The sequence below is a fragment of the Cynocephalus volans genome, chromosome 16 (genome assembly GCF_027409185.1).
Source record: "Cynocephalus volans isolate mCynVol1 chromosome 16, mCynVol1.pri, whole genome shotgun sequence".
NCBI classification, from domain to species: Eukaryota; Metazoa; Chordata; class Mammalia; order Dermoptera; family Cynocephalidae; genus Cynocephalus; species Cynocephalus volans.
The window spans coordinates 45,974,448-46,001,083 of NC_084475.1; the positions used below are offsets into that span (position 1 = coordinate 45,974,448).

General features: G+C 32.9%; 1 protein-coding gene across 5 annotated transcripts in view; it reads right to left on the reverse strand.

Moving 5' to 3' along the window:
- RFX3 (regulatory factor X3) overlaps positions 1 to 26,636 on the reverse strand; it is a 281,067-nt gene that overhangs the window by 71,864 nt on the left and 182,567 nt on the right. For all 5 annotated transcript variants that reach the window (XM_063080722.1, XM_063080724.1, XM_063080725.1 and 2 more), the window contains 2 exons: positions 26,044 to 26,302; positions 5,457 to 5,531 (listed from right to left, as the gene is read on the reverse strand). In XM_063080722.1, the coding sequence (XP_062936792.1) occupies positions 5,457 to 5,531; positions 26,044 to 26,302 (334 nt within the window). The remainder of the gene's footprint in view (positions 1 to 5,456; positions 5,532 to 26,043; positions 26,303 to 26,636) is intronic.

Sequence of the window (26,636 nt, forward strand, 5' to 3'; positions counted from 1 at the left end):
ACAAATAAAGTTTAATATAAAATATTTTGAGTCCAATGGCATAGTTACATATAAAATAAAAGTTAATCAGACCATTCTTAAAGAAAACTTTTTACAGAAATAGTGAGATAATTATAGTAAAAGTTGGCATAAACTACTTTGAAGCCTACATGACAATACTCATATCCAAACTGAATGATTTAGAGAAAATGAAACTTGTATTGAATTGGCTATGCAGTCCTCTGAAATGGCTAAGGAAGTCAAAATACCTGAACTGTTTTGTAAACTAATTGTTCTTCTTATACAGCTTATATTCTTAAACATTCTTCTTCATTTCTAAACCACTTTCAAAAAATCTGAGTTTGCTTATAATATATATATTTATATAAATAATCACTAGTTGGTTTGAAAAACTCCACAAGAATGGGTATTTCGGTGACTATTACTTTGACAGCAGCAAAGCTGCATTTGGTTCCCTACACCTTGTCTGCAGGAGGAAGAACTTCAGTCGTTGCCAGAAGCTTGGAGAGCATCTTGAAGAAGCAGAAGTAGGTCAAGTGGAGGTAAAAGCCCTAAATGGATGGAGGTGGCTCTGCTGTAGCTATGTGGGTCCCGAACAGGAAGACTGCCAACCACTGCACCCACACTTGATGTATGTCTCCTAGAAACTTGCTGTGTAAGTAGAAATTGATTTAGGGACCTACCAGATAAGACTTTGAAATTTAGCTGAAGATTATAACCTGCATTCTACATGCCAGTATTTAACTTTTAGATTTTGACACAGTGACGAAATTATAAATCAGATGTTTTGAGTCTAAAACATAGTATTAGAAAGCATTACTTTTACTGTAAGAGAAACTTGGCAGTTAAGTATCTCTGTGACTTAAGCATAACCTAAAGGCATACATTCCACATGCTGCCCAAGGGAAATTAATGCCTGTTGTAAGATACACTGTTTCCTTGGGTTTTGTCTTCAGTAAAATGTATTTGGACATTAGAATTCAATATCCGTAACATTCAGTAATTTAGAACTAAACTATTAGTATTTCTTTTACTCTTAAATGTCTTGTAAAATGTTTGCTTACATTTATGACTTGAAAAGTCCATGAAATACCATAGGAACTTTTAACCTTTATCTTAGAAACCTGATTATTCTACTAATGAACTAACTTAAACTCATCTAAGAGTGAAAAATGAAGATAATTGCATCTTTCAACTTTGGCATTTAATCTATATTAATCAGCTTAGATTAAAGAAGATGAATATTATCCTATTTTTCCCAAAGGGAAATACTGACTGACAAATAAAAATAAATATTGCATTGCCCAATTAATATCTAAATGTAACATTTGGTATTTTTTCCCAGATGGACTATTATCCATTAGGATTCATTTTAAGTTCAGTTCACTGATGATATGTATTTTGACAGGCCTTATTTCTGTTATAACTTATATTTACAATACAGCAAATTCAAGGGAGAATGAGTAAAAAACAAGGTTTTAATTTCAGCTGAATATATTTCAGTAGCTAAAACCAGCAAAAATCATGAAAAAATTACTTGCTAGATTGAGAAAAGCATGGAAAATACATGCTAAAGCTTTTTAAATACTTTAAATAGAACTTTTAAAAGATGTGCAACCTTAAGAACCTTATGTAAAAATTGGGAACAATTAATTTAACAACATGTCTAAATTCAAATTCACAATCTAAAATATCCCAAATTGGATATAATATAATCATTAAACACCAATTTTTATTAATTATAACTGAGAAAGAATATGAAATAAACTTAAGTCTGCAATGAGGAAAAATAGATATTCTAATTTGATTTAGGCAGATTATACATCATTTACTAACAGCATCTTCACATACAAAAAAATTAGAAAAATATTCAAATAAAAAATTATTACACTAACAGACAGAATTCTGTAAAGCCAAATCAAAAGTACCATTCTAAAATAAAGAAAATGTATGATGTCACTCTTGGCTAAGACTGTTTAAAGAATTAGATTATTTGGAGAAAAAAAGATTGTCTACATTTAAATTGAAGGCTGAAAATGAGGAAATGACAGAGTGATTCAAGTGGTATGCCAGGAGGACACCACACTCTACCAACAATATACAACTGTTGAAGCATACTTGAAAACAAAGGAAACAATACAGTGCATGTATAAGTCTCCAAATGAACACACACTTGACTGGCAAAGGCATCCTACAATACTGAAGGTTAAGATAAGTTCTGTTCCTATTGTTTCTTACATTCATTGAGCTAGCAAATATTTACTGAGCATCTACTATGTACCAGGCACTGTTCTAGGCAGTAGGGATTCATATGGGAACTTTCACTTGTCAGTAAATATTTACTGACTGCCTATGAAACACTAGTACTGAAATAATTACCATCATGTTAATACTTTTAATAAAATAAAACATTTCATTTAGTGTAACTTTACTCAGTCATAGGTGGGACACTGTATAGTGTATGAAATAGATAAGTAATAAACACATTTTAATCTGAATAATAGCATGATAATGATAAAACATAGATCAGCAGTATAAAACACTCGTAAGAATATGATGAAAATGAGATACAGTATTACACACTCCACCCCATCTTCTAATGTGTGAAAAGAAAGGTGAAAAGCAAAGCAATCAAGTTGGATTCTACTGAGAGGGGGTTGTTTGATTTCATCCTAATAAATTTTCTGAATTACTGTGAATAATCAAATGTATAAAGAGAAAATAGGAAATCCTTTCTATTTCACATTCTAAAATAAAATAAGCATACACTTTAAAATAGAATAAGCTCAAAAGTCATGATTAATATCCCTTTTAGAAACTAGCAAACATGAGATGCAAATTATTGATAATTTTTCTTAATTTTTTGCCAAATGAAATTGATCCTTTGTAGAAACTGATAAATCAGGAACTAATTGTCATAAAGTTGAATGCATGAACACCTCAAAGAATCCCACAAACCTCAAATAATTCTATATTATGCCCCATATAGTGAGAGATAAATGTAACTTACAGTTTATTGACATTTAAAATATTAACAAATTTTTTAAACTTCTCCACGAAAAAAATTCTATACAATGGAAAATCACTAACTAGGTTCACAGAATTTTAAATACTTTTGGAAGGTAGTTATCAACTGTAATGCATGCAATAATATATTCCAGTTCAGATAAATCTAATAAAAATTAAGAGCATTGGTAACTTTCCAAACTTTCCAAGCATCAGAAAAAAAGACAACAGGATCTTTTTCTGCATTAAGGGAGAAACTAACCTCCCTGACTAGTCAGCAGAAGCACTGATCCTTTTTCCACTGTTTACAAACCATCTGTAGAATCATTTGTATTTCTAAAGATCTGACTATAACTGTGTTTTTGAATGAACTTCATTATACATCAGATGTTTAATAAAAATGAAGCAGTATAGCCAGAGAGAGATTATCACCGCATTAGCAACATTTGCACCCATTCTTTCTATACATTGAAATGCCTCTGGCTGTTGTTAACAGTATGGAAGATTTGCTGTACTATGTAAGAAAAAAATATGAAGCCATATAGTAATAAACATTTGTCTGTTGTTTATGCAGCTTAATTCACAAGTTTATTAACATTAAATCTTACTTCATGAATTTTACAAGAGAAAAATAATTTTTAAAAAACCCAGGCATATTTTAAAAGTTTCAAACAAATAAATAAAAAGTATACACAAAACATGTTCTAATACCTACATCATTGTTCATGAAATATGAATGGGTAACAGAAGTCAAAGTTAAAATTAAACATATCACATATTCTACTAAATTAAATATCTCAAATAACATGAACTGTGAACTGAATACCTATGCACAACTCAGAAATCAGAAAGTTGAAAAGGGTAACTTCAGGCTTTTTTTTTTTCCTCCCCTTCTTATGTCCCTGATTATTTCTTACTGAATGTGAAGAACATTTTCACTTGCCATTTGCAAAACACAAACACCAGTTGGTCATTACCCCCAACACACACACACACACACACACACACACACACACACACACACACACACACACAGCCTACCAGTGCACAGTAAATCAGCCTTTAACATAAGCACTGACTCATGCCAACAGAGCAGTGATATATTTATGAAACATAAAAAAGAGTGACATACTTAACACAAATTTTCAGAATGGGAAAAAAACATATTTCTTAAACTGTTTCAAAAAGAAGAGCCAAAATATTTACTATTATTTTAATATCAATAATTTTCATCAGAATTACAGGCATTCTCTAAGTTGAGTAACCCATTTTTGTTCACCATGATACTTTCCCTTGAAAAGGAAACAAGACAAAAATCCTATCTAGAAACAAATGTGTAAGAACATAAGGAGGTATTTAGTGTTATTTTGGAAATTTAAATACTTCAAAATTCAAATATTTAAAAAGTATAGTAAAAACTTTTTCTATGAGCTAAAGGTTTTCAGTTTATTCAAAAAATATTTCATTTGGGTGATATGATTTTGGATTTTCAGTTACAAAATATTGTGAAGAATTAAGAAATCAGAATAATTTTATCCCTAATTTTAAGAACACACTGTCAGTTGGGAGGGGAAACTAATTCCTACTAAAATGTCACTGATATTAGTTTAGCAGACCTAAAATAAATTCATTTCGCAGGTCTATTTATCTTTTTCCATATATTCAAAAATCATCTTAACAGAGAAATTTTTAATCAGTATTTTCATTGGTTCCCCAAATTTGAACAGTTAATGAAAATGTTTATAATTTCACAAGACTGTCATCACCTTTCTTACACTTACCAGTATCATAGTGATGCTGCATCTGAAAATAGTGAAAAGCTTCAAGAAATGGTAATGGTAATCCTGTCTTATTTCAGTTATTAGCAATTTATGGCTAATCTACAGCCTCACTTTTTCTTTTGGCCCACTGTCATTTCTCTTTAGGTCTTAGAACCTAAGTTTATTTGTGTGGCTGTTTCCTACCCACTTTACATAGTCTTACTGGTAAATAAATCATTTCCAATTGGGTTTGGTATTAATAATCTTTTTTCCACTTAAAGAATATTACTGGTCACACACACAGAAAAGACAGTTTCTCTGTCTCAGACATAGAGACGCAGATTACAAGTATTTGCTTCATAGTAAATAAATATCAAACTAGAAATTTTTAAGTACTTAAAATCCTCATTAATTGCTTTTTGCAAATAAATGGCAGCTTGTTATTAACTTGAAAATGTTTTATCTGTACCAAAACAGGACAAAAACCTAATAAAGCAGTGCACTGGGGGCTCTATTTTTTAGATATTTTACTTTACAAAATAGCCATTAAATAATAGAGATCATAAGGGGCTGAGAAAGAAAGGTTAAGAAGCAAAATAAATAAGTAAATAAATAAAACAAGCATTTAGAGGCAAGCAACACATGCAGAACAAGCAAGAGATTAGTTTACATGAAGAAGAGGCAACTTACATGGCTGTTGAGAAGAGAGCTTCTGTGAGTGGACAGACCGTCAGACTTTTGCAGCGTCTCAATCGCCATTTCAATCTGATAATAGATGTCATTAAAAAAAGGGCTCAAGACAAGATAGTAATAAAAGGCTGACCAGAGAATTTTGATAGATTCTTTAAAGTTCAATTTCTTCTTCCATGGTGGCTAATGAATAGCTATCACTAAATGTGTTTTTCCCCCGTCACCCCCCAACCCCAGAGAATAAAATAAAAATATGCATACTAATAATAAGCCCAATCACAAAAGTAAACTTTTTTGAACATACTGTAATTATAATCAGAATAGAGACCTGAGGAGCAGGAACCCTGGTGGATTTTCCTAGTTATGAGAAAACATTCTTGACTTTCTAGTTTAAGAAGTGGGATAGTAAACACTCTTTCTAAATAATCTCCCACCTAAAGAGTATTTAATATTTGTTCTACTCTGTCATAAAAAAAAAAAACCATACTGTAGATTCTGAGTTTAATATGCATAAGTATTTTAATGCAAATATAGAAAGATTCCTTTGTTCTGTTCAAAAGCTACTGAATCTATGCATCCCTCTCTTAATGCTGTATTAAAATCTGGAAGTGGGGTGGCCATTAGTACAAACATTAAGATGTAACCACAGTTCCTATGTTATATTTTAGGATGTGGTGGCGAGGCAGCGATATTAGAAATAACAGCAGAAACGGAATGTAGAAAAGAAAATAATTCAGAGCCGACAAAGAAAAGGGACAACCACAGAAACGGTTTTATTCAGTGTAATCTTACCATGCCATGAGCAATCATAAAACCTTAACTGAGTAGCAAGTGCCAATGATAAATGTGATGCGCTCTTTATATCTTCATATTTGAAGATATCTATTTTTCAGCTGCTGGTACTACTGTTTTTTTAAAAAAGGTACTAAACACCTTCTATTTGGGTACTGGGTTATATTTACAATATTATCTAAAGTTTCTTTTAAAAACATTACATTATGCAATTTGAGAAAATAGATTTCATTATTTTAATTTTAACAATCCTGTCACATCGATAATCAGTATAAGCAGTTATAGAAATATTTAATGCTTTAAAACACAGTTAATTTTCTCATACTTTGGCTATGGAAATTGATGGTGCCTCGAAATTTTAACATACCAAACCTCCCAAAGAAAAATGATAGATGGTAATATCCATAGCAAAGTCCTTTTATTTTCTATCAAGTTTTCTCTTTATAGTAGAACACTTCATAGACAGAATGTTCAGTAACAATTATATCTACATTAAATCTAATTTTCTTCTAAACAACTTGGGAATTAACAGCTTTAATTTTATGTTATATTATTTTCCCAAGTTGCTGGTTCTTCCCTAGAGTTAATCAAATATAATACTGAGAAGAAAATGTTAGGTTAAGAAATTATAGAAAGAACTCTTAAAATAGATGTTGAATTAATTCATAAGAAAATGTCATACAATTTATTCTATTGTCAACTTTTTTTTAGATCATAAAATTAAGTAAAATCTTCTAAAACTCTTTCCGCCAGATGGGATATTAATGCAGTTTATCATTATATATTTGAAAATAAACTGAAGAAAGTGATTTTGCACAAGTGAAAAAAGATACATTATAGAAAGAGTAATGTAAATGTAATGAATAGACAAACATTTTACTAAAACGTTAAGCTCTAAAATTATAAAGGACCCCTGTATTACATCTCTTAAAAATGGATCAATAAGTGCTCTCATTTTCAAAGAGAAAACAAAGATCAGGAAACAGCTGAAAAAATTCATGTGACTATTACTGAAGTTGCTACTCTATGGTGGTTTCAGATTTCCAGATGATTCTCTAGAAGAGCAGGTTGTTAGGAGATGGCCCTCTCATTTCTGGACAGTTTTTACAGAGCTTGGGGTAGGCAGGAAAAGGAACAAGGAGATACATAAGTCACACTGTATTTTCCACTGATAGACACACTAACTTTCTAGCATGCTTCTGACCTTCAGAATTTTTATTCTTTTCTACGTCGCTTCATAATATAGATAACAAATGGGCTATTTCTTTCAGCTTTAGGAAGCTTCTGTCCTAACTGACTTAGGCCTTTGCTGAATTTGTGGAGCTTAGGGAACAGAAAGGAGGAAACATGGAATGACAGAACAACCAAGAAATAAACATTGAGTTTTTCTATAAGGAAGACAACCAGTCTCAGAATATGCATGTTGGAGACTACTTGTAAATCCACAGGTTTTCAAATACCCATGAATTGCCTGAGACTCATTAATTAGTCCAAATGGTTAATTAGAACATTTATTACCACCTTAGCTGATAAGACCTTCTGAGAATCATACAGAAAAACTTAACGTGTATTTATTGTATTTTTTAAAAATAAAACATTGAAGGGAATTCTAAACTCATGAAAGGATCATAGCCTTAATTATATTTTTTGATAGGTGGGTTTTATTTATTACACAGTGACTTATCATATATAAGGTAATATGAGGGGGCCATGATAAAACAAACTTCATAATCCAAAGGATATCACAAGCTAGTAAGAGAGATAAGATATATAGTCATATATATGAATAAATGCATAATTATACAAACAAGGCTATATGTAACAAAAAAAGAACATATAGTACAGAAAGGCAGAAGAAAATGTAAACAGCATTCTTTAACTATGGGGGGAGTCTTGGCCCCCTTCTCAGGATGTAATAAAAACTGTGAACCCTCTATTTGGAAAAAATGTATCTGATAACACCTACAAAATTTCCATTCATTTTCTCAAAGTTTACAGACTTCCCAAATTCAGAACCATGCTTTAAAAGATGGATGGGTTTCAGTGTGTTAAAGGGGGTGGGGGGGGGAAGTATTCTAGAGAAGAACAGACTCAATACAATCAGGAGGCAAAAAGTCAGAAGGCAAGAAATCACAGTGTGACAGTGTGTGTCCATATTTGGGAAATGGCAAGGAATCTAGCTTGTAGGGTGTAAGATGCATGGGTGTGTGTGTGTGTGTGTGTAATGTGAATGTGTGTATGTGTATATATACGTAGAGTGGTATGAGTGAGGTTGAAAAAACAGGTTGGAATAGATATTGGTATGTGGAAGTCAGGCAAGAAGCAATGTCATTAAGGTCTTGAGGGAAGTTGTACAGATGTTTGAAAAATGTTGGTTTTCAGATAAAGCCATGAGATGGGTTTTGCTAGGTATAATGGGTAGTGCTAGTAGTAAAATTAAAACTGGTTAAGGGCTGAGTGTGCCCTATGTTTGTGCATTGAATAGAAGATTTCAGGCACTAGAGTATGAGAAAATATTATCACCCATAAGAATATATTATGACAAAGGAGGGAAACCAAGGGTGAAAAGAAATTAGAGAAATAATGTAAAAATGTGGAAAAAGAGTAATTATGAGGCAAAATTTTGATATTATAAAGTTATAGAGGATTAATCAGCTCTATTATTCCAAATGGATTATTGTCACTCCTACCAATTAGCCCATGCTTTGGCCTTGGCACAGTTTCATGGGGGTAAGGTCTATGTATATGAGGAGGGGTTAAACAGAGGGACAGAGGGATGGAGTGCAAACTAGCTAGACAAATATGTTAGTGAATTAGAATAAATTTCTACCACGCTCAACAAGGATGAAATTAATTTGTTAACTTTCCCATTATTGTGGATTAGATATTTGAGCAAATATTTGTTCAACTTTCTGGGAGTTGACCAATCTCAAGAAAAAAATGGCACACCTCAGCACGTAACACTAAAATACTCATACCAAAGTGAATTGGAGAGATCATATGCTTCTAGTTTACTGCAGATCATTTTAAAAATTAAATAAACTCCTTAGGAAGAATTCATAAATTCTTCTAGGTAGAAATATACTTAATACTAAAGATATTCCACCACAATACTGTCACATTTAAGGTAGGATATGACAATCAGGTAAAACAGATAATTTGCTTAAAAGTAGGCTCATTGATCCAAAAGATTATTGGTCCACATGTTCAACATGAAAGCCTTACATATCATCTGAGGAAATATTCCTAATCTCAGCAAAGATATTGTATCACTGTAGCTTCATGCAATGAAAATGATTAAATAGCTAGATCACCAGGTAACTAGAATTTAAAAGTGATTCAAATTCAAGTAATTTGCAGGGGTTTTTGAAAAGTAAAAGAATAAAATTAATACCATCCCTCCCGCCACCCTCCCAGTGTAAAACAACTATGGTGCTTACTACTGATAGTAGGAACTTCATTAAACTAATAGTCCTTTGTGATTTCATTCTACCTCAACAAACATAAAACTCTATTGTGTGCAAGGTGCAGTGTTAGCTGTGTGTGGGTGGGTGTATATATGGCAGGAGAGAGAAAAAGATGGCAGCAAAGATTTTCAAAACACAGCCCTGTCAACCAGAAGCTCACAATACATCATGAATTGACTAATTGGTAGAAATGACATAATGGGTCTATTCATATACAAGGAACTACTAATGTATATGGTGTGTACATAATTAAAGGCAACCAGAATGAATTAAATAATCAAGTATTACTAGAATATGGAGGAAGGGGGGAGAGCAGAATTACTTCTTGCTGGTACAGTTAGACAAAGCATGGATGAGGTGACTCCTTAGTAAAGAACAAATAATGTTCCCAGCATTCTGACAGGGGTAGATTAGTGAACATTTTAGGCAGAGCAAACAAGACAACATGATGTACATCTGAGGAAGGGTAAGACTGGCTGAAAGATATGGTTCCTTTGGGGATAGATAAATTATGTTAAATAGACTCCAATTTCTTCAGTGGGAGAACTGAATTGAACTGGGAATCCTCAATTAAATAGGATGTGGGCCATTGTTGAAAAGTCTTGACAAAGGGTATTAATCTGATATGATGGCACTTTATATATTAATTTGGGATATAAGGTAGAATGGAAGAGAATCCAGACTGGAAAACCAACTTGGAAGCTATGGTAATAGTCCAGGATTGAGGGGGGAGCCTGGTAATAGGGCAGCAGTAAAAATGAAAAGGGTGAATATAAACATATTTTTGAATTACAGATCTAAAGGTGGGGAATTTGAGGCAGAAAGCTTGGTAGTGCCTTATTTTTACTTGAAATGAACACAAGTCTATTTCATCGCTGTGTGATTAGAACATTTTAAATACACATATCAAACGCTTTGAAATGAATAGATTCTGAAATGTTTTCCTGTTCATTTCCCTGCTACATGATCTTTATTCTAAGAATACTGATCATTTTCTTATTGAAATTTCAACCCCAGTGCAAAGTATTGTAATCAGATTAACAAGAGGCCTCGTGACAGCCTGAAAGTCAAACTAATTTGAGGTCTCAGCTGCCTCTCTTATTGAGTGTTGCTCATTTCTCTACATACATCTTTTTCTTAGATTTCTTTTCAGTTTTTAAAAAAATGTCCTGTTGCCTTTCTTTTTACTTAATAGTACAGAGCCAAATAATTTTTATGACTAAAGGATTCATGGGTTTTTTTTTTTCTCAGTTAAAAAGTAGGCACTGTGAACATTTTTCAATTTTTCCCTTCAACTAATGTAGCTTCAGACTATGAGGATACCTTTGCTTTTATTTTTCTTAAATCAATTAATCTGAACTAAGATACAGTGCCCAGTTGTATCTACTAAATAATCACCCTGTGGATGAGTCACTAATAATGTACACAGTCTCCCCACAATTATCTAATACTAGGATACAGGGTGCTTGGGAGTTAAGACTGGTTCATGATGGTCCTGAACTACTGCCTCATAATCAGATAAGAAGCTATGACAACTCCTCTTAGATCAAACGGTGGGATTTTCTATTTAAGATGGGATATTCAGCCTGGAAAGACAGGCTTACAGAGAATTACATACGTTATTAAAGTGGGTGGGATGTAGAAACTCTCCATGTGAAACATCAGGTAAGAAACTGAATTCCATTCCAGCCACTATGGGGACCTGTGTCCTTCGAAAAACTAGAGTATTTTCGGGAAGATTAAAGAAGACCCTTGCAATATACTTGGGATGACTTAAAAACCTCCCGATTCACTGGCAACAACAGGATTCCTAGAAGAATGGAAATCTGTTTTAAGGCTGGTTATCAGCCAAAGATGAGAACCCTTCTTCCAGTACTACTAGAAGCCAGAAACATTTTCAGAAACTGGAGAGTAGGATTCTGCACTGTGTTTAGACAGACTGTAGAAGTATTAGAGGAGAGGCAGACTTCTGGGCAGAAAAGTGATAAAGACTGATGAAAAGTTTTCCAGACTAGGAATTATATGTGGTTACAAAACCTCAAATGCTACTCGGACAGAATGGCTGGCAAAATTTGAAGAGTCAAAGCTCAGGTAACGTGGAGAACTTCCTGCATTCACATGCCAGATTTCTGACCAAACATTAGCAGAATGAAAAAGACCCCTCTGCAGTGTGTCATATGACAAGGTGCTATGGAGCATAATTTAAAACACCAAACATGGCTGGAGCATTTACTGAGACAGTGGTTTACAATGAAGAGTATTCAGAGAAAATTAGACTTCTTCGGGGAGTACAGGACCTCCCTGCTCCATGAATTTTGCTGTGAGTGACTTAATTTGGGTGAAGAAAGAGGGGAAGCTAACACAAGCTGCTATAAGAAAGTAATGATGGGATTGGGCCACCAAGTAAGAATTGGAGAATTAAAGTAAACACAGATGTGACTCAGCTGCCCCAATCAAATATTAAACTCTCAAAAGACACAATCCCAGGGAATGGTTTAAGTGGGTTTCCCTCATCTGGGCAAAAGGATCTCTTCCATATTAGGCATGGAGTGCTAGTTAGAGACTACACCAGTTAACTTGCTTCTGGTGTAGAAAGTGACATGGTCACAAATGTGATAAAAATATGACCAGATGGCAATAAGCAGGCCTTAGTTCTTATAGGGCAGATTTTAAAAAATATATACAGACTATGTAGGCAGAGAATAACATTTCTTTTGGTATGTCAGGTACGCACATTTTGTGGCAGACTAAAGCAGTGAAGGAAATTTTCCATGATTTCTCAGGGATTAGGATTAGAAATTCAAAAGAGTCAAGGGAGATGCTATATGATGCCTGTATTTCACATCCAGGAGAAAAAAAAAGCTCACTGGAGCTTCTACAAAGATATAGCAACCCCTCTAGGAAGGACCTGAAGGGAACAAGGCATTTATTACCTAATGGAGGTTAGAGAGACAGTGTGATAAATGTGTGGCCTAAAACTCAGGCTGAAAACACTTTTCCAGTTACTAAAATGCTAATGCTGCCTTGTTGGAATCTAGGACACATAGACAGTTCCTATGCACCCAGGGCCACCTTGAGGCTTGTGCAATATCCAACCAAGAATCAGTATCCCAAAAGAGACTTCAGAGAAAACTCTGACCCCAAAAAAGGGGATGGGTGTGGGGAGAAAAGGGGTCAAAAGAGCTTTGGATATCCAGTAAATGTTGTGTTCATATTCTCTTTTCTCATGCTCAAAGAAGGGATCAATATTGTATTTTTTCTAAGGCAGTGCATATTTAAGAGAAAAATATAATAGAAAAAGAGTTTTCTCTATTATTTATCATTTCCTATTGTTATTTATAATTCTCCACAGTCTTCTAATGAAGAAGACTCCTTCTAATAGGATGGTCCATTGTTCTGCTGAGCTGTTACCAGGCTTAAGTGCCCTGCCGACAGATTTAGAGGAAACTGGAATGATCCCAGATCTGGTAAGACTGGAGATGAATGCTCATTGGCAAAATGAATAGACAGACTGGGGAGAACAAGATGGTGCAAAGAGGCTTTGTGTGACTGTGCTTTGGAGGGTGTGACGCTAAACCTCCAGTTCTTTTCCCTACAAAATCTTCAGTAAAATCTATGCCACTTACTGATATTTCTGGTACAAGTAATCAAGACTGGCTGGAGCACAGGGTTCAGATAGGGCAGCTGATAATGCCAAAAAGGTAAACTCCAAGTTGAAATGCAGGGAAATGTGAAGAGGTGCTGAGTCTTTTGCATGAGTTATACGGGGCAAAAAGAGGCTCTGCTGGACAAGTGGTTTATATATACATTAAGTGCATCTATGCAATGTTCCAAATAGAATATCACATATATGGACAATTGGGACTCTCTTAATGTAAATATCAACGTGTCATTCCATTATATACTAATAAGACAGAAGGAAAAAAAACAATTATATCATTTTATTTACTGTCCTTATAGATCAAAACATATTCTCTTGACTCTAAAATGGCTTTTTAGGGCCGACCCTGTGGCTCACTCGGGAGAGTGCGGTGCTGGGACCACAGTGGCGCTCCAGCGCCGAGGCCCCGGGTTTGGATCCTCTATAGGGATGGCCTGTGAGCTCACTGGCTGAGCGCAGTGCAGATGACATCAAGCCAAGGGTTACGATCCCCTTACTGGTCACCAAAAAAATAAAATAAAAAATAAATGGCTTTTTAATCTTTTCTTAAAAACTAAGGGTCAAGTTTGATATATTCAACTACTGCTACAATAAAAATTGATTTCAGTAGAAACTATTTCCTTTCTAGCCTGGTCTCAGGCCATTGTTTTGGGGCTTCTACCTCCCCCCACCTTCTCTCTCCCATAAACACTGGTATATAAGCTTTATTACTCCCACTGGAATTTGGGACATTTCTCTTTCAGGATTCCCCTGTGCTCTGTCTACTCCCAGCACATTAAGTAACAAAATTTTTTATGCCTTTTCTTCCTGTTGATAAAAAACAAAACAACAACAACAAAAAAGCTATTTTCTTTCTAGAACTATTAAAGTGTTTTGAAAATAGAATACTTTATGCTTTATGATTTATAATACCTTTTTACATTAATTCTCACTTGATCCTCATAGCAACTTTGTAAAACAGGAAAGTCAAGAAATATTATCTCCTTTTTACAGATTAGAAAACAGAGGCTTATAAAATTAAAATTTGCCAAATGATTTAATGTTAACAAGATTTATGTTCCAATAGGAAAGAGTTTAATATGATTGATAAGCATTACTTGAAAATGTTTTGAGTGATCAAATTACAAGGCAACAAAAAGTTCTGACTGAATAATTAAATTTTAATAATAAAAATAGTTATCCTAATGTATAACAATTGCATTTTCTTTTTAATATAGGTTACTCTGTTAACCTCATTGGTTAGTACTTTCTCAAAGAAACAGCATTTCTGTTTCCTTGTAAAAGAACAGTAAATTCTTTAGAGAAACCTAATGAAGAAGATACATTTATGACCAGAATATCCTTCTGGGTAATTTTTCTTCTGAACTCTAGGACTTTAAATTTTGTTTGTATCTGAAATCAGGGAAGACAGAAACATTTCTATTGGGTGATTTTTGTTCAGAAATGGTATCTGTAATGGCTTTACACATATTTGGAATGATAGCCTCCTGCTGTACTTGTTAGTTGGTGGGGTCGGGGGGACTTCCAATGGGAAGTACTTCAATCAGGAACAACAAAGGAAAGAACGTTTTCATTTTACGTTTAGCCTATATAATCACTAATACAGAGATGTTTCAAAATGTGGTCTGGGACCAGCATTATCAAAATCATTTGGGCATTCCTCAGAAATGCCAAAACAAAACAAAACAAAAACCCAACAATGGAGACTCTGCACTTACTTCTCTCATATGTACTGCTAATTCTTTGACCTGCTCTTCAATTTGCCCAAAGCAGTACTTTTCAGACTGTAAAGTGCAACCAATCAATGGGTTATAAAGTTGATTATATAGGCCCTGACTAGTATTTCTAAAAAAAATGAAAAAAACAGAACAGAGTAGAAAATAATCAGTTCATTGTGCACAGTATGGATAAGTATCCCTTTATGCAACTTTGGTATCAGTCATATATATATACTTGTACATTTACGAGGGTACTTCAAAAAGTTCATAGAAAAATAGAATTGAAAGATAATACAAATCTTTCCATGAATTTTTCTGATGTGCCCTCATACATAAACAGTCATATACAATATACGTATATACAGATGTGCACTCATGAATGTATGTATGTGTATGAGCACTAGGCCACAGAGTAAAGGTATTTCTCATTTTAGGTTGTGCCTGTAAAACTCTGGATGCCCTGCACTAAGCAATTAAATCAGTATCAGTTCCCTTCTAGTCAATAGATACCTTCTTCTAAGGATCTAGAGGGTGTCTCTTGGGCCCAGGAGGCCCAGCAAACACACAGAGAAACACCCCCAAATCAAGCTAAGCTTCTGGCTAGGACATTGCTCTTTAAGTTGTATATTGAAGTGATGTAGAAATCAAAATGTGAATATATTACTTCCACAGCAAGGTTGAAAAGAAGTTTAATTGTGAGAGACTCACAATGGACTGTTCTTTTAACCCTTAAAAAACTTTTTAAATGCCCAGAAAACACACCTAGCCAGTTTTGCTTTTTCATGTCCTCTTGAACCAGAAAGTAGCTAAAGATGAAATCTTGATCTTACTCACTAAGCACTTAGAACAAAGAACTTTTAGATCTTACAAATGTTTAATTACAGGAAATCTTTTCCTTTCTACTTACTGATAATTTTATGATATCTAGAGAAAAATTTTTAATTATTATGCTTTCAACCTGAAGTTTTGGCAATTTTGTACACCTGAAGCTATTCTGAAAACTTTCATAGGGAAAAACTCAGTTGGGTAAGAAACCTGTATAAACTGAATGTGTTCTGAGAGCATATGGTTTGTTTAAATTGGGATGGTGGGTTGAAACCAAGATTGTTCACCTTGGTTTAATCAAAGGAAGTCCTTAACTTCTTTTGATTATTCTATAGAGCCGACATTCCTCTGTCCCTACCAGGATCCAACGAGGCTGATATTATCAGTTTGCGATGATAAAACTAGTTTCTAGGACATCAACAGTAGAAGCACTGGGGCTGAAATTATCCTTCAGGAATCTGCTGGGTTAGAATTAAGTGACAGGATTTAAGCCAATTTTCAAACAGTCCCTGCCTTTTGCTGTTAAAATTTTTGAGTACTAAGAACATTTTCACTTTGTATTGGTCTATATAATTACTGAAACAGAGGTTTTCTCAAAGTGAGGTCCTGGACCATCATTATCAGAATCACTTGGGTGTTTGTCAGAAATACAAATTCTGGGGTCTTTGCCCACACTGACTGAATTAAGAGCCCTGGGGATGGGGTCCAGTGATGTGTTTTAACCAATGCACTACAAGATGTGCACTCAAGTTTGAGGACCACTGCACTAAAACATGGTAAAAATGTTTTCCTTTGCCAGAGTCAGACTGCAATTACTAGTTAAGGGAGTATAAGTAGGCAGGTAATGGGCATTCCTACAATGCTGCTTAGCTAACTCTACTTAAAGGATGATTTTATAGTCTTAAGCATTATTTGAATTTGTGCTTCTCTTTCACTCTCTTGCTACCCAATCCTACCCAATCTTTAAGCAATTCTGAACTTACATTAGCAACATAACCAGAAGATATGCGCAATTTTGGTGAATATAAATTTAATCAATATATAACATATTAATATTTGTGATTCAAAAATAAGGTGGTGAAAGAGAAGTTGAAACTAACCACTTAAATATGTTTGAGGGCTATTTGTGGATTTCCATCTTTGCCTTGGAGGAAATCCAAGGTAACTTTCTGTGCTGGAACTAGTTCCATTAGCCCATATCATAAACCTTCATATTCAGAGAAGAACAGTGCATGGTCAGCAGTGATTGCTCAATAAATGTTTGAGAGAGTGAATGAGTAAAGAAAATAATCCAGACTCTAAATACATGAATACAAATACAAAACATTCACTTTCATTCTAAAATATTGAATATTAAGAATTACTTTAAAAATCTTAACTAAGTTAAGCCAGTTTTCATTATCTAAACTTTTAACAGTCTAATAAAGGACTGTATCTGAAACCCAGGATCAAGGTTTAGTTTGAATCATGACATCTCATAGATAATACTGGGCACAAAAAGAAAAGACTGTTTCAGCTACATGCATTTGGGGAATATGACCAAATAGATATATTCTATAATCACTAGGAGCTTGCCTTAAATTTTTGAAAATAACAAATTACTTTTTTTGAGTAAATAATATATTCTCATGCCTTTCATCTTATTTTCTTAATGTATCTTTGCAAAGATATCTTTGTGCCTATATAAGCACATATGAGAATACTTCAAAAAGTTTACGGAAAGATTTATATTATCTTTCAATTCTATTTTTCCACGAACTTTCTGAAGCATCCTCATACAAATGTATGTTTCTATTTACTCACACATACATATACACATACTTCCCCTTGCTTTTTCACTTAACGGTATGTTTTGGAGATCTTTGCGCATCAGTGTATATATGATGCCTCACTCTATTTATGGGTTATATAAAATTCCATGGAAAGGACAAATGCACTAAAATTTAATTATTTCCCTGCTGATACACAATTAGGCAATTTCAGTCTTTTTTCCTATTACAAATAACTACACGTAATATAGTTGCTTGTGCAGCATTTCATACACATAAGAATGTTATCAGTAGGATAAATTCCTAGAAGTATACTCGCTGGGTCAAAGGATATGTATATTTTCAATTTTGATAAAAATTTCCACATTGCTCTCCAAACTTATGCCAATTTAGATTCCCATCAGCAATGATTGAGAGTGCTTGCCTCCTTACACACTTGCCAAGACTTACTAACTTCTTCAGTTTTACCCATGTGGGAGATGAAAATGGCATCTCTTTGTAGTTTATTTTCCATTTCCTTTGCAGTGGGCTGCCTCTTCACGCACTTTCCCCATTTGGGGTCTTTTTTTTTTCTGATGGATTTGTAAGAGTGGTCTATTAGTTAAGGAAATTAGTTCTTTGAATATAATGTCTCAAAATTTTAGACAGTCTGTTATTTCACCATTGTCTTGTACGTTGTGGTTTTTGTCATATGAAATATTTTCACTTTTATGTAATTGAGTTTATCAGTATATTTTTTATAGCTTCTGGATGTTACATCATGCTTCCCACTGTAAGATAATAAACACATATTTCCACGCAAGTGAAATTAATTTTGGTATTTGGATTGAAGTATGGAACCCATCTCATTTTCTTTTATAAACAGTTATTCCGTTGTTCCAAATATCATTTCTTGATAATCTATCAGTTCTCTGCTGACAGGTGATGCCACCTTAATCATATACTATATTCCTATACCCATTTGACCTATTTATGGTCTTTATTCCATTCACTGGTCTATTCATTTGCCTAGACAATTGTCTTAATTATTATAACTTTATAATATGTTTTACTAACTTGTAGGCTGTTTCCTCCTATCTTACCCCCCATTATTTTTCTTTTTACAAAAATTTCTATATTATTTTTGCATATTTATTTATTTATTTAAACAGCCTTTCTCATAAAAGAAAAAAAAATCCATTGGTATTTTTTACTGAGGTTATGCTGAAATATTTGAAGTTAATTTAGAAAGAAACAATGCTTCATACTGAAATTTCTTCTCCAAGAATATGGTATGCCTTTCCAGTTATTCCCTTTGGTGTCTCTCAGGAACTTTAAAAAATTTTATTCAGCAGCTGGATCTTGCACATATATTGTTATTTTATTGCCAGGTATTTTTTATTTTTATTATCGATGAAGTCTTTGCTTTCATTATATTTTCTAACAACTGTTGATTGTATCCAGAAAAGCTATTAATTCCTTTGTATATTAATTTTTTACTGAGTTACCTTACAAAGTTCTCTTATTGTTATAGTTTTTCATTTGACTTTCTATGATTTTTATCAGATACACAATCATATCATCTACAAATTCTGACCTCTTTAGTTCTTCTATTTTTATATTTTATTTCCTTCTCTAATTGCATCTCTCCTGTAATTTTGAAAGCACAATTTTAAAAATCACATGTTCCTTTCATACCAGACAGATGGGAAACTCTGCAAAATTTATATTAAGTAAATTTAAAATGAATGTGTAAAATTATTTCTAACGGTCTCTAGTTAGATTACAAAACCCCTAGCTGATGAAATTTATTGCCACCAACAGTTACAAACACCACAGCTAGATTTTAAAAGAAACCAGATAATAATTCTGTGGCCAGTAAACACAACTGTAGTTTTGCATGCTGAGAAAGTGTTAATCAAATCACATGCTTTGGGGGATGAACTAATAAACATGGGGATATGAAGAAATTCCTTCTCATTAGAGAACTGACAGTTAACCATAGACATTCTGTTGTTATTTTTCCCCCATTAAATTAGAAGAAATGGGCCAGTAGAAGAGGCAGTACTAAAACTTTATGAGCTTACTCTTGACTCATTATGTAAATCACAGTGTATTTTAATTTGCCACTGATACATTTCATATTTTATCTGGATTACTTGATCTCCATGAGTAAAGCATTAAATTAGTGGGTTTTTTCCCTTTAAAATTTATAATAGTTTCAAAATAGTACATTAATTTGAAATTTGATTTCTAAATATAAGATCCAGCAAAAGCTATATAAGAGGTCGCCCAAGATACAGCTTAATTCCATATTTATAAGTAGAATTTACAAACATCATTAAACTTTCTAAATCTAGATATCCTATGAGATAGAATGTAGTTATTTCTGGCATGTTATAATACACCTGTGTTCTGAAATGCTGTTTCAGTATGAAATAGCTGAAAAATAAAATAATTCATTATTATATTTTGCTTTAAAAATTCAGGGGAATTCATTGGCTGTACTCAGGAAAGACTGAAGGCCCCTGTTATTCTGTTTGTCTTAACCTTCTAGTTTATCAAGATTTCTAGGGGAAGAATGTCTTACAGCCTTAACCATAAAATTACTGCCTCTAGATCTTATCAGCTTCAAGGCTGGAGCAGTGTGGAACTGACTGACAGCTGAATAGAATATAGCTGAAGTGATGGAGACTACAAGTCACTCAAAGTCCCATTTTATTAAGTGCTTTGAAAATGAGGTCCCAGAACCTTCAGTCAATTTGTGATTTAGTGCAGGAAGCAGAAGGTTCGTGGTACTCTATCTGAGGAGTTTCATTTGAGGGCTCAGCTTGGGCTAGAGAAATAAAGACATGGGAAAACAGAAAATGCTCAGATCATAACGGAGATACATGCTTCTGCCAAAATAAGTGGGGAAAGTTTTTTTGTTTTTTTTTTTAAATCATTGAGGCTAATGAAAAGACTAAATTATTTTAAAGAGAAATTAATATTTCTATAATATAAAATAAAAACTATGATTTATGCATAATTTATGCACACTTCTAACTGAAAAAAATTTTTTTCTTCCATACATACTTTTACTTGTGATAATTAAACAGATGTTTTCATCTCATGTGACTATATTACCTTTCTATCTCTATATAAACATAATCAATAATCCAACATGATTTTAACGCTTTTTTCCCTCTGGTAAGATAGATGGGCAATTCAGCTCTTTCTAATATAATCATTTCCCATAAATATAAGGAAGTCCTTCATGTACTGACATGAAAAAAAAAATCTTAAGACATACTATTAGGTGAAAATAAAAGAGCAAGATGCAGGGTTTTGTTGTTGTTTTTTGTCTTTTTACAATTAGTATTAAAAAATGGGAAAGAGACGGACAGAAAGATACATACTTCCTGCTTGTATATTCATAATTTCTAAAATGACACTTATAGAACTTGGTAATATTGATTGCTCCTAAGGAAGATAATTGGAGAACAGGGGTGAAAGGAAGACACGTTATGCACTTTCTTCTATCTTCTGGCTGCACAAATTGAGAATGCATAACTAATTCATAAAAATAAATTACTAAAAATTTTCAAATAAAACAAATGGCCACTGGTACCATACCAGCACAGGAATAAGGCAGCAACTTATTTTCTGGGGAACACACATATTCATCTTAGAAAAAGCATTCTCTTACACCAAATTCATGAACATATAAGCCCAACGATAAAGAAATAAAAGCATCTACAATTCTTAAATGAATCCTAGCTTTCTATAAATTATATAAGTTAAGCCAAGCTTTCACTTATATAAAAGCAGCAGATCAACATTCAAATTTTCCTCCAAATAGCTGAAAGAAATTACAATAGTTTACATTAACCAAAAGAGGTGGAGAGATGAACAATATGAAGAATCTGGACAATTTCAGTACATTTTCCTTGTGCCTCTTGGTGGGACCTAATTTTAACAAGAGCCCTTTAACATATATAATAACTAAATGTTTATGCATAAAGATGCTAAAGTTAGCTATTATATCACAGTATCAAAAATGATTAATGTAATCTTATTTAATTATTAAGAAAAAACTCCACAAATAACCATCTAAGAATACAAATACTATTTTATGGGGAATGAATAAATAAAGCATCTTAAAGCAAATTGCTACTTATGGTATAGTCTAAGATAAACTATGTTATGAGAAGCACAATAAAATATCACTAACTATAGTCACAAATTTTTTATCTTCAAATGCAAATTGTGTTCACATTCCAAACCTCCAAAATTCTATAAGTGATATGATCATACAGAAAAATGATCAAGAAAAGTACATCAGAGTTTCAAATGAATAAAGATAGAGGAAAATATTACGGTGATATAGTTAGAAGGAATATGTATAATGAGTTCACAGTTATAGCTGTAGCCAAATCTTCTGTTTTAATGTCCATGTGCTACTTAAATATTAACAATAAATAGATCCCTAACATTAATTTAATGAAATCTAAAACATTTATTCAAGGTGCAACTTAGCTGAACTCATATCCAGTGATGGTTCAATAAAAATATTATATAATCTTTCTGTAAATTATTATTTAAAACTGTCAGCATAGATGTGTGTATGTGTGTATTAATAGAAGTAAAAACATTTATGTATACACATATACACATGTATCTAAATTATAAACACATGTACTCTATTGACCAAATAAAAGAACACAGTAACTAAAAGGAGAAGTAGTATTTTGACCAAATCTGAATATGGTTAGTTTATACCACAGTATATTAATCATAAAAAATTTAATTTGTTAACATCATAAATCTTCTGAAAAATTCTGACATTTCTGTGCACCCTGAAAACTGAAAAATTTTACAATGCATAAGCCAAAAATGAAATACTAAAACATCTTCATGCAAAATATTTTTTCATTTAAAGTTACAAAACTAGAGGAAATCATATGTTCAAATAAAAATTCTCTGTTAATGATTCAGAGATCCTTCTAGTATAAAAGAATGGTTTTAGATTTTATGTTGAATATTAAACTAGGTAAAATATTAAAAGTACTAATCATTTATTTTTCTTAGTAGTGGCTTCAATTTCAAATTAATACCTTTTTTATTAGCCTATTTTGAGAAACTGATTTGCACATTGGGGTAAGGTTTTCTTTGTGGCAGGAAATTATTCCTAATAATTTTAAATGAAAGTGTTTCTGTGTAGACACAGGTCAAATGTAAGAAAGAGTCAATGCAATTATTCTGAGAAACTTTGCTAGCCAGAAACTGAGTAAAGGTGTTTTGTTTGTTCTGTTCCCAAGCACTCAAACTTAATTAATTTCACACCACTTGACTTAATTGACTATACATTTCACTTATTTATAGGCTCTTAAGGAATAGCCCGATGACTATTTCCTGATCAAGAATTCTGGCCACAGTATAAGCTATTCCTACATTGTCAGTTGCATCAACCATACTATAGGTTATAAGCTGAACACTAAAGAACAGCCAGAAAAACTGAACTTACATGGCACAGTCTGGCTCAGTGTTTGGAAAGAAATGGCTTGAAACTTGACCAGCAAGTTGTTAAAGAATGTGCTAATATACATTCTTTTGTATAGTTGTACAGAATGAAAAGACACATGAAATCAAGCAAATTCCCTTTAAGGACATGGCACCTACTAAAAAAAATCTGTGGTTAGGTTTTCTAACATTTGGCAAAGGGAGAATTGTAGGAAACCTTAAATACGTTTCATGGCACTTAAATTTTGTTAACTTTACTACAGCAATAAATGTGAAATTGTAAACTGAGAATCACAACCTCATTGTGAATCAAATAGATGAAGATCTTTAGTATGATTGAGAAGGGGGCCTAAATCAAATACATCTTTCAATAATAAATGCAAGATAATAAAATAAACATTAGCGAAGGTTTATTTAGATAAGTACGAAACTATCATATGGCTTTTAACAAGGGTACCTTGAGATTTTTCCATACAAAAGCTATCTTTTTATTTAACTTATATACTCCTTTTGTTACAAAAGGAAATTTTCTTGTAAAAAAGAAAATAAATCATTTTAGACAGAATTTTCATCTTTAACAAAACAACCTTAAATATGTTTTTAATATAAAATTAATACATACAATTGATATTATGAATTGGTATATTTAAAATAGTTTTTAACTATTCCCAGTTGTTATAATTCAGTTATTTTATGTGTTTATCAATTAATATAAAAAACAGCCACATCAAATTTGTGTAATGGATAACTCAAGGAGTAATGCCACTTTTCATACTCTATATAGAAAACCAAAGTATGTATCCCTTACCTAAAAGGAAAGAAAATCAAACTATAAAATTTACCATTATGTTTGCAACTGTATTACACGAGATTAAGTGAACAATTTAGTTAATTTAGAGATAGAACTAGGAGAATTAGTAAACTCAAATCCAGTTGGTAAGAATTTTTAACAGGTAGCCAGAAATCAGTGTGGGGGCAAGTAGGAATGCGTAGAGAAGATGAAATAGGAAAGGGAAGGGGTTGAAAGGATGGTCTGTCAGCAGGAGAGAGGGTGAATGAAACGAAAGCAGCAAAGGACACGTTTGCTCGTTTTTCTGTTTTCCTAAGGCCTTGAGTGGCAAGTACTTCCTTTTTCACAGAAAATGATTTTTGAGGTAGCCTTTAGTAAGAATGCTATAAAGTACCCTTTTCCACCTCTTTACCTTTTTATGGTAAAGATATTGTTATTTTTACATCTAGAATATTTTATAATTCCTTGGTAAATATTATGATTTTAAAAATAGGAGGAAATTAGGAACGCATTCAGTCTAACTAACCCCTTGTTTTATTGATAGGAGAACTGAGGTCCAGAGAGGCTATGATTTATTAGTTTCTAACCTACATAAATATGCTGGTGTAACTAAAAGGTTTAGAAATACTTTATTTAATATTATTAAAAGTAAAAGACATATAAACATAAGAAATGCTTCAAAAACATAAAGAAAAAATTACAAAAAGGAACTCTCCACTCAGAACAGCTTGTTATCTGCTCTGATGTTAGTAACAAATAGCAAATCAAAAATAAAGGGCTTAAAAATGAATTATGGAAAAGGCACTACATGATGAAAGTATAAACACATGTAATTACCACAAATACACAAAGTATGTACAATGTACTTACCAAGTACATACAATAACCTGGAGAAAATCCATAAAATGAGAAATATAAAGACTCTCATATTATTATTTTCTCCCAAATTTATTTCTACCTCTATTTGATTATAAGAAGATACTATGTGGTAAGATGATGAGAAGGGGGCATATGCACTTAATTCAAAACCCTTTTATATGAAACATCTAGAAAATCAATTCCACTGCTACTTTAGCTAGGTGGTTCTCAATGATCATTCTCTCTTATATGCTTAGGTGAGGTTAAAAAAAGGGGGGGGGAGTTCAGGTTACAGTCTGAAGATGTCAAATTCTGTACAACTTTCTGTAACTATTTCTATGACATCATTTCAACACGTTAAAATCCATTGCGTAAAAATATTTATTATTAAATATAAAAATAATTTTAAAATTAAAAATACTTTAAAAATAACTTTAAATTCTTTATCATTATTTATTAAATGTTAAAAACTTGAAAACTCAAATGTGTAGGTGTGTTCCTAAGATATCATCTGCTCGTAGCTATGATCAAAGCAAACACAAATATTTTTCATCTGAATTACCTATATCAGTGCTACCCAAAGTGTCTCTCTGGTAGAATGCAACAAGACTTTACATATGGCACATGGGTAAACATTTTTTATTATGTAAGTATTGATTTCAATATGTATTTTTAAAAATTAGACATGATCTTTTTTTAAAGTGAGTACACTTTAAGAATACATTCAGTAAATAACACCACAGGTAACATGTGAATACAGGTGAAACCTAAATGTCTATGTTTGGGAAATGCTGCCCTGCATAACGTAACTTCTCTGGAAATGAGAGAAAGTTTTACTGTTGAAAGACGTGAAAATTCCAAACTAATTTATATTTTATTCACTATATCATTGCTTGGCTTTTATCCCATAAAGTAAGCATGATATACAAGTAAGTTCTTTCAGTAGAAATGTAAAGTATATTACAGAATATAACAGAAGAAAGCCTATTAAAATCAGTTTATTGAGTAAAAGTCACCTAACTTCCCATTATTAATAAAAACTTCCTAATTCACTTAATTTGGGGGTGTACATATCAGTAACATTCTGCCTACTACCACAGCACTAAAACTGCTTAACACATTCTTCCCCCATCCTGTCTGTGTTGCTCTTTTCCCTTTATAGAGGAAAATATACAATAGAATCTACCAAGAAGCTACACTAAGCAAATAAAAACTCAAATACTTACTGTCGCTGGGGAGGCACGAGTTGTGTGTGTCACTGAGTGACCAGAATTCTCCATTGAGTTGCCGATCAGATAGGTTCCTCCAGAGCTGCTGATGAGTTGTCCTCCTGTGACACCCATCTGAATCCCACCAGTGCCCACCATACTGTGGGATGAGACCACGGTAGTCACCTGTGCGGAACTGCCTTGCGTATCGAAGTAATTCCCTCCAGTGTTTTGGCTGTACATCTGCGTTTCTGTGTAAGGATAAGTAGTTGTTCGGCTTTAGAGGAAGAAAAAAAAAGAGGAAATTTATTAAGCTTGTTTACATCATCTAATAAGATCTTTTCTAATGTGAATATATTTAAAATACTATTGGCTAGCTTAGCTTTCAAAATATGGCAACTTTTGTATTTTGTATGAAACTTCGTTCCCAGAAATAGTTGAATTTACTTTCCAAATTAAAGGTACATTCCTTCGATAAGTACCTCAACTCACTTCTGTTAATTCAGAGCTTTTGCCCTTTACTGGTGCCTACTTCCAGCATATAAATAGGCTCAGGTCTCTTCCCTCCAAGACATCTTGCTGAGTGACTTTTTCAATTGGGTATAAAGCTT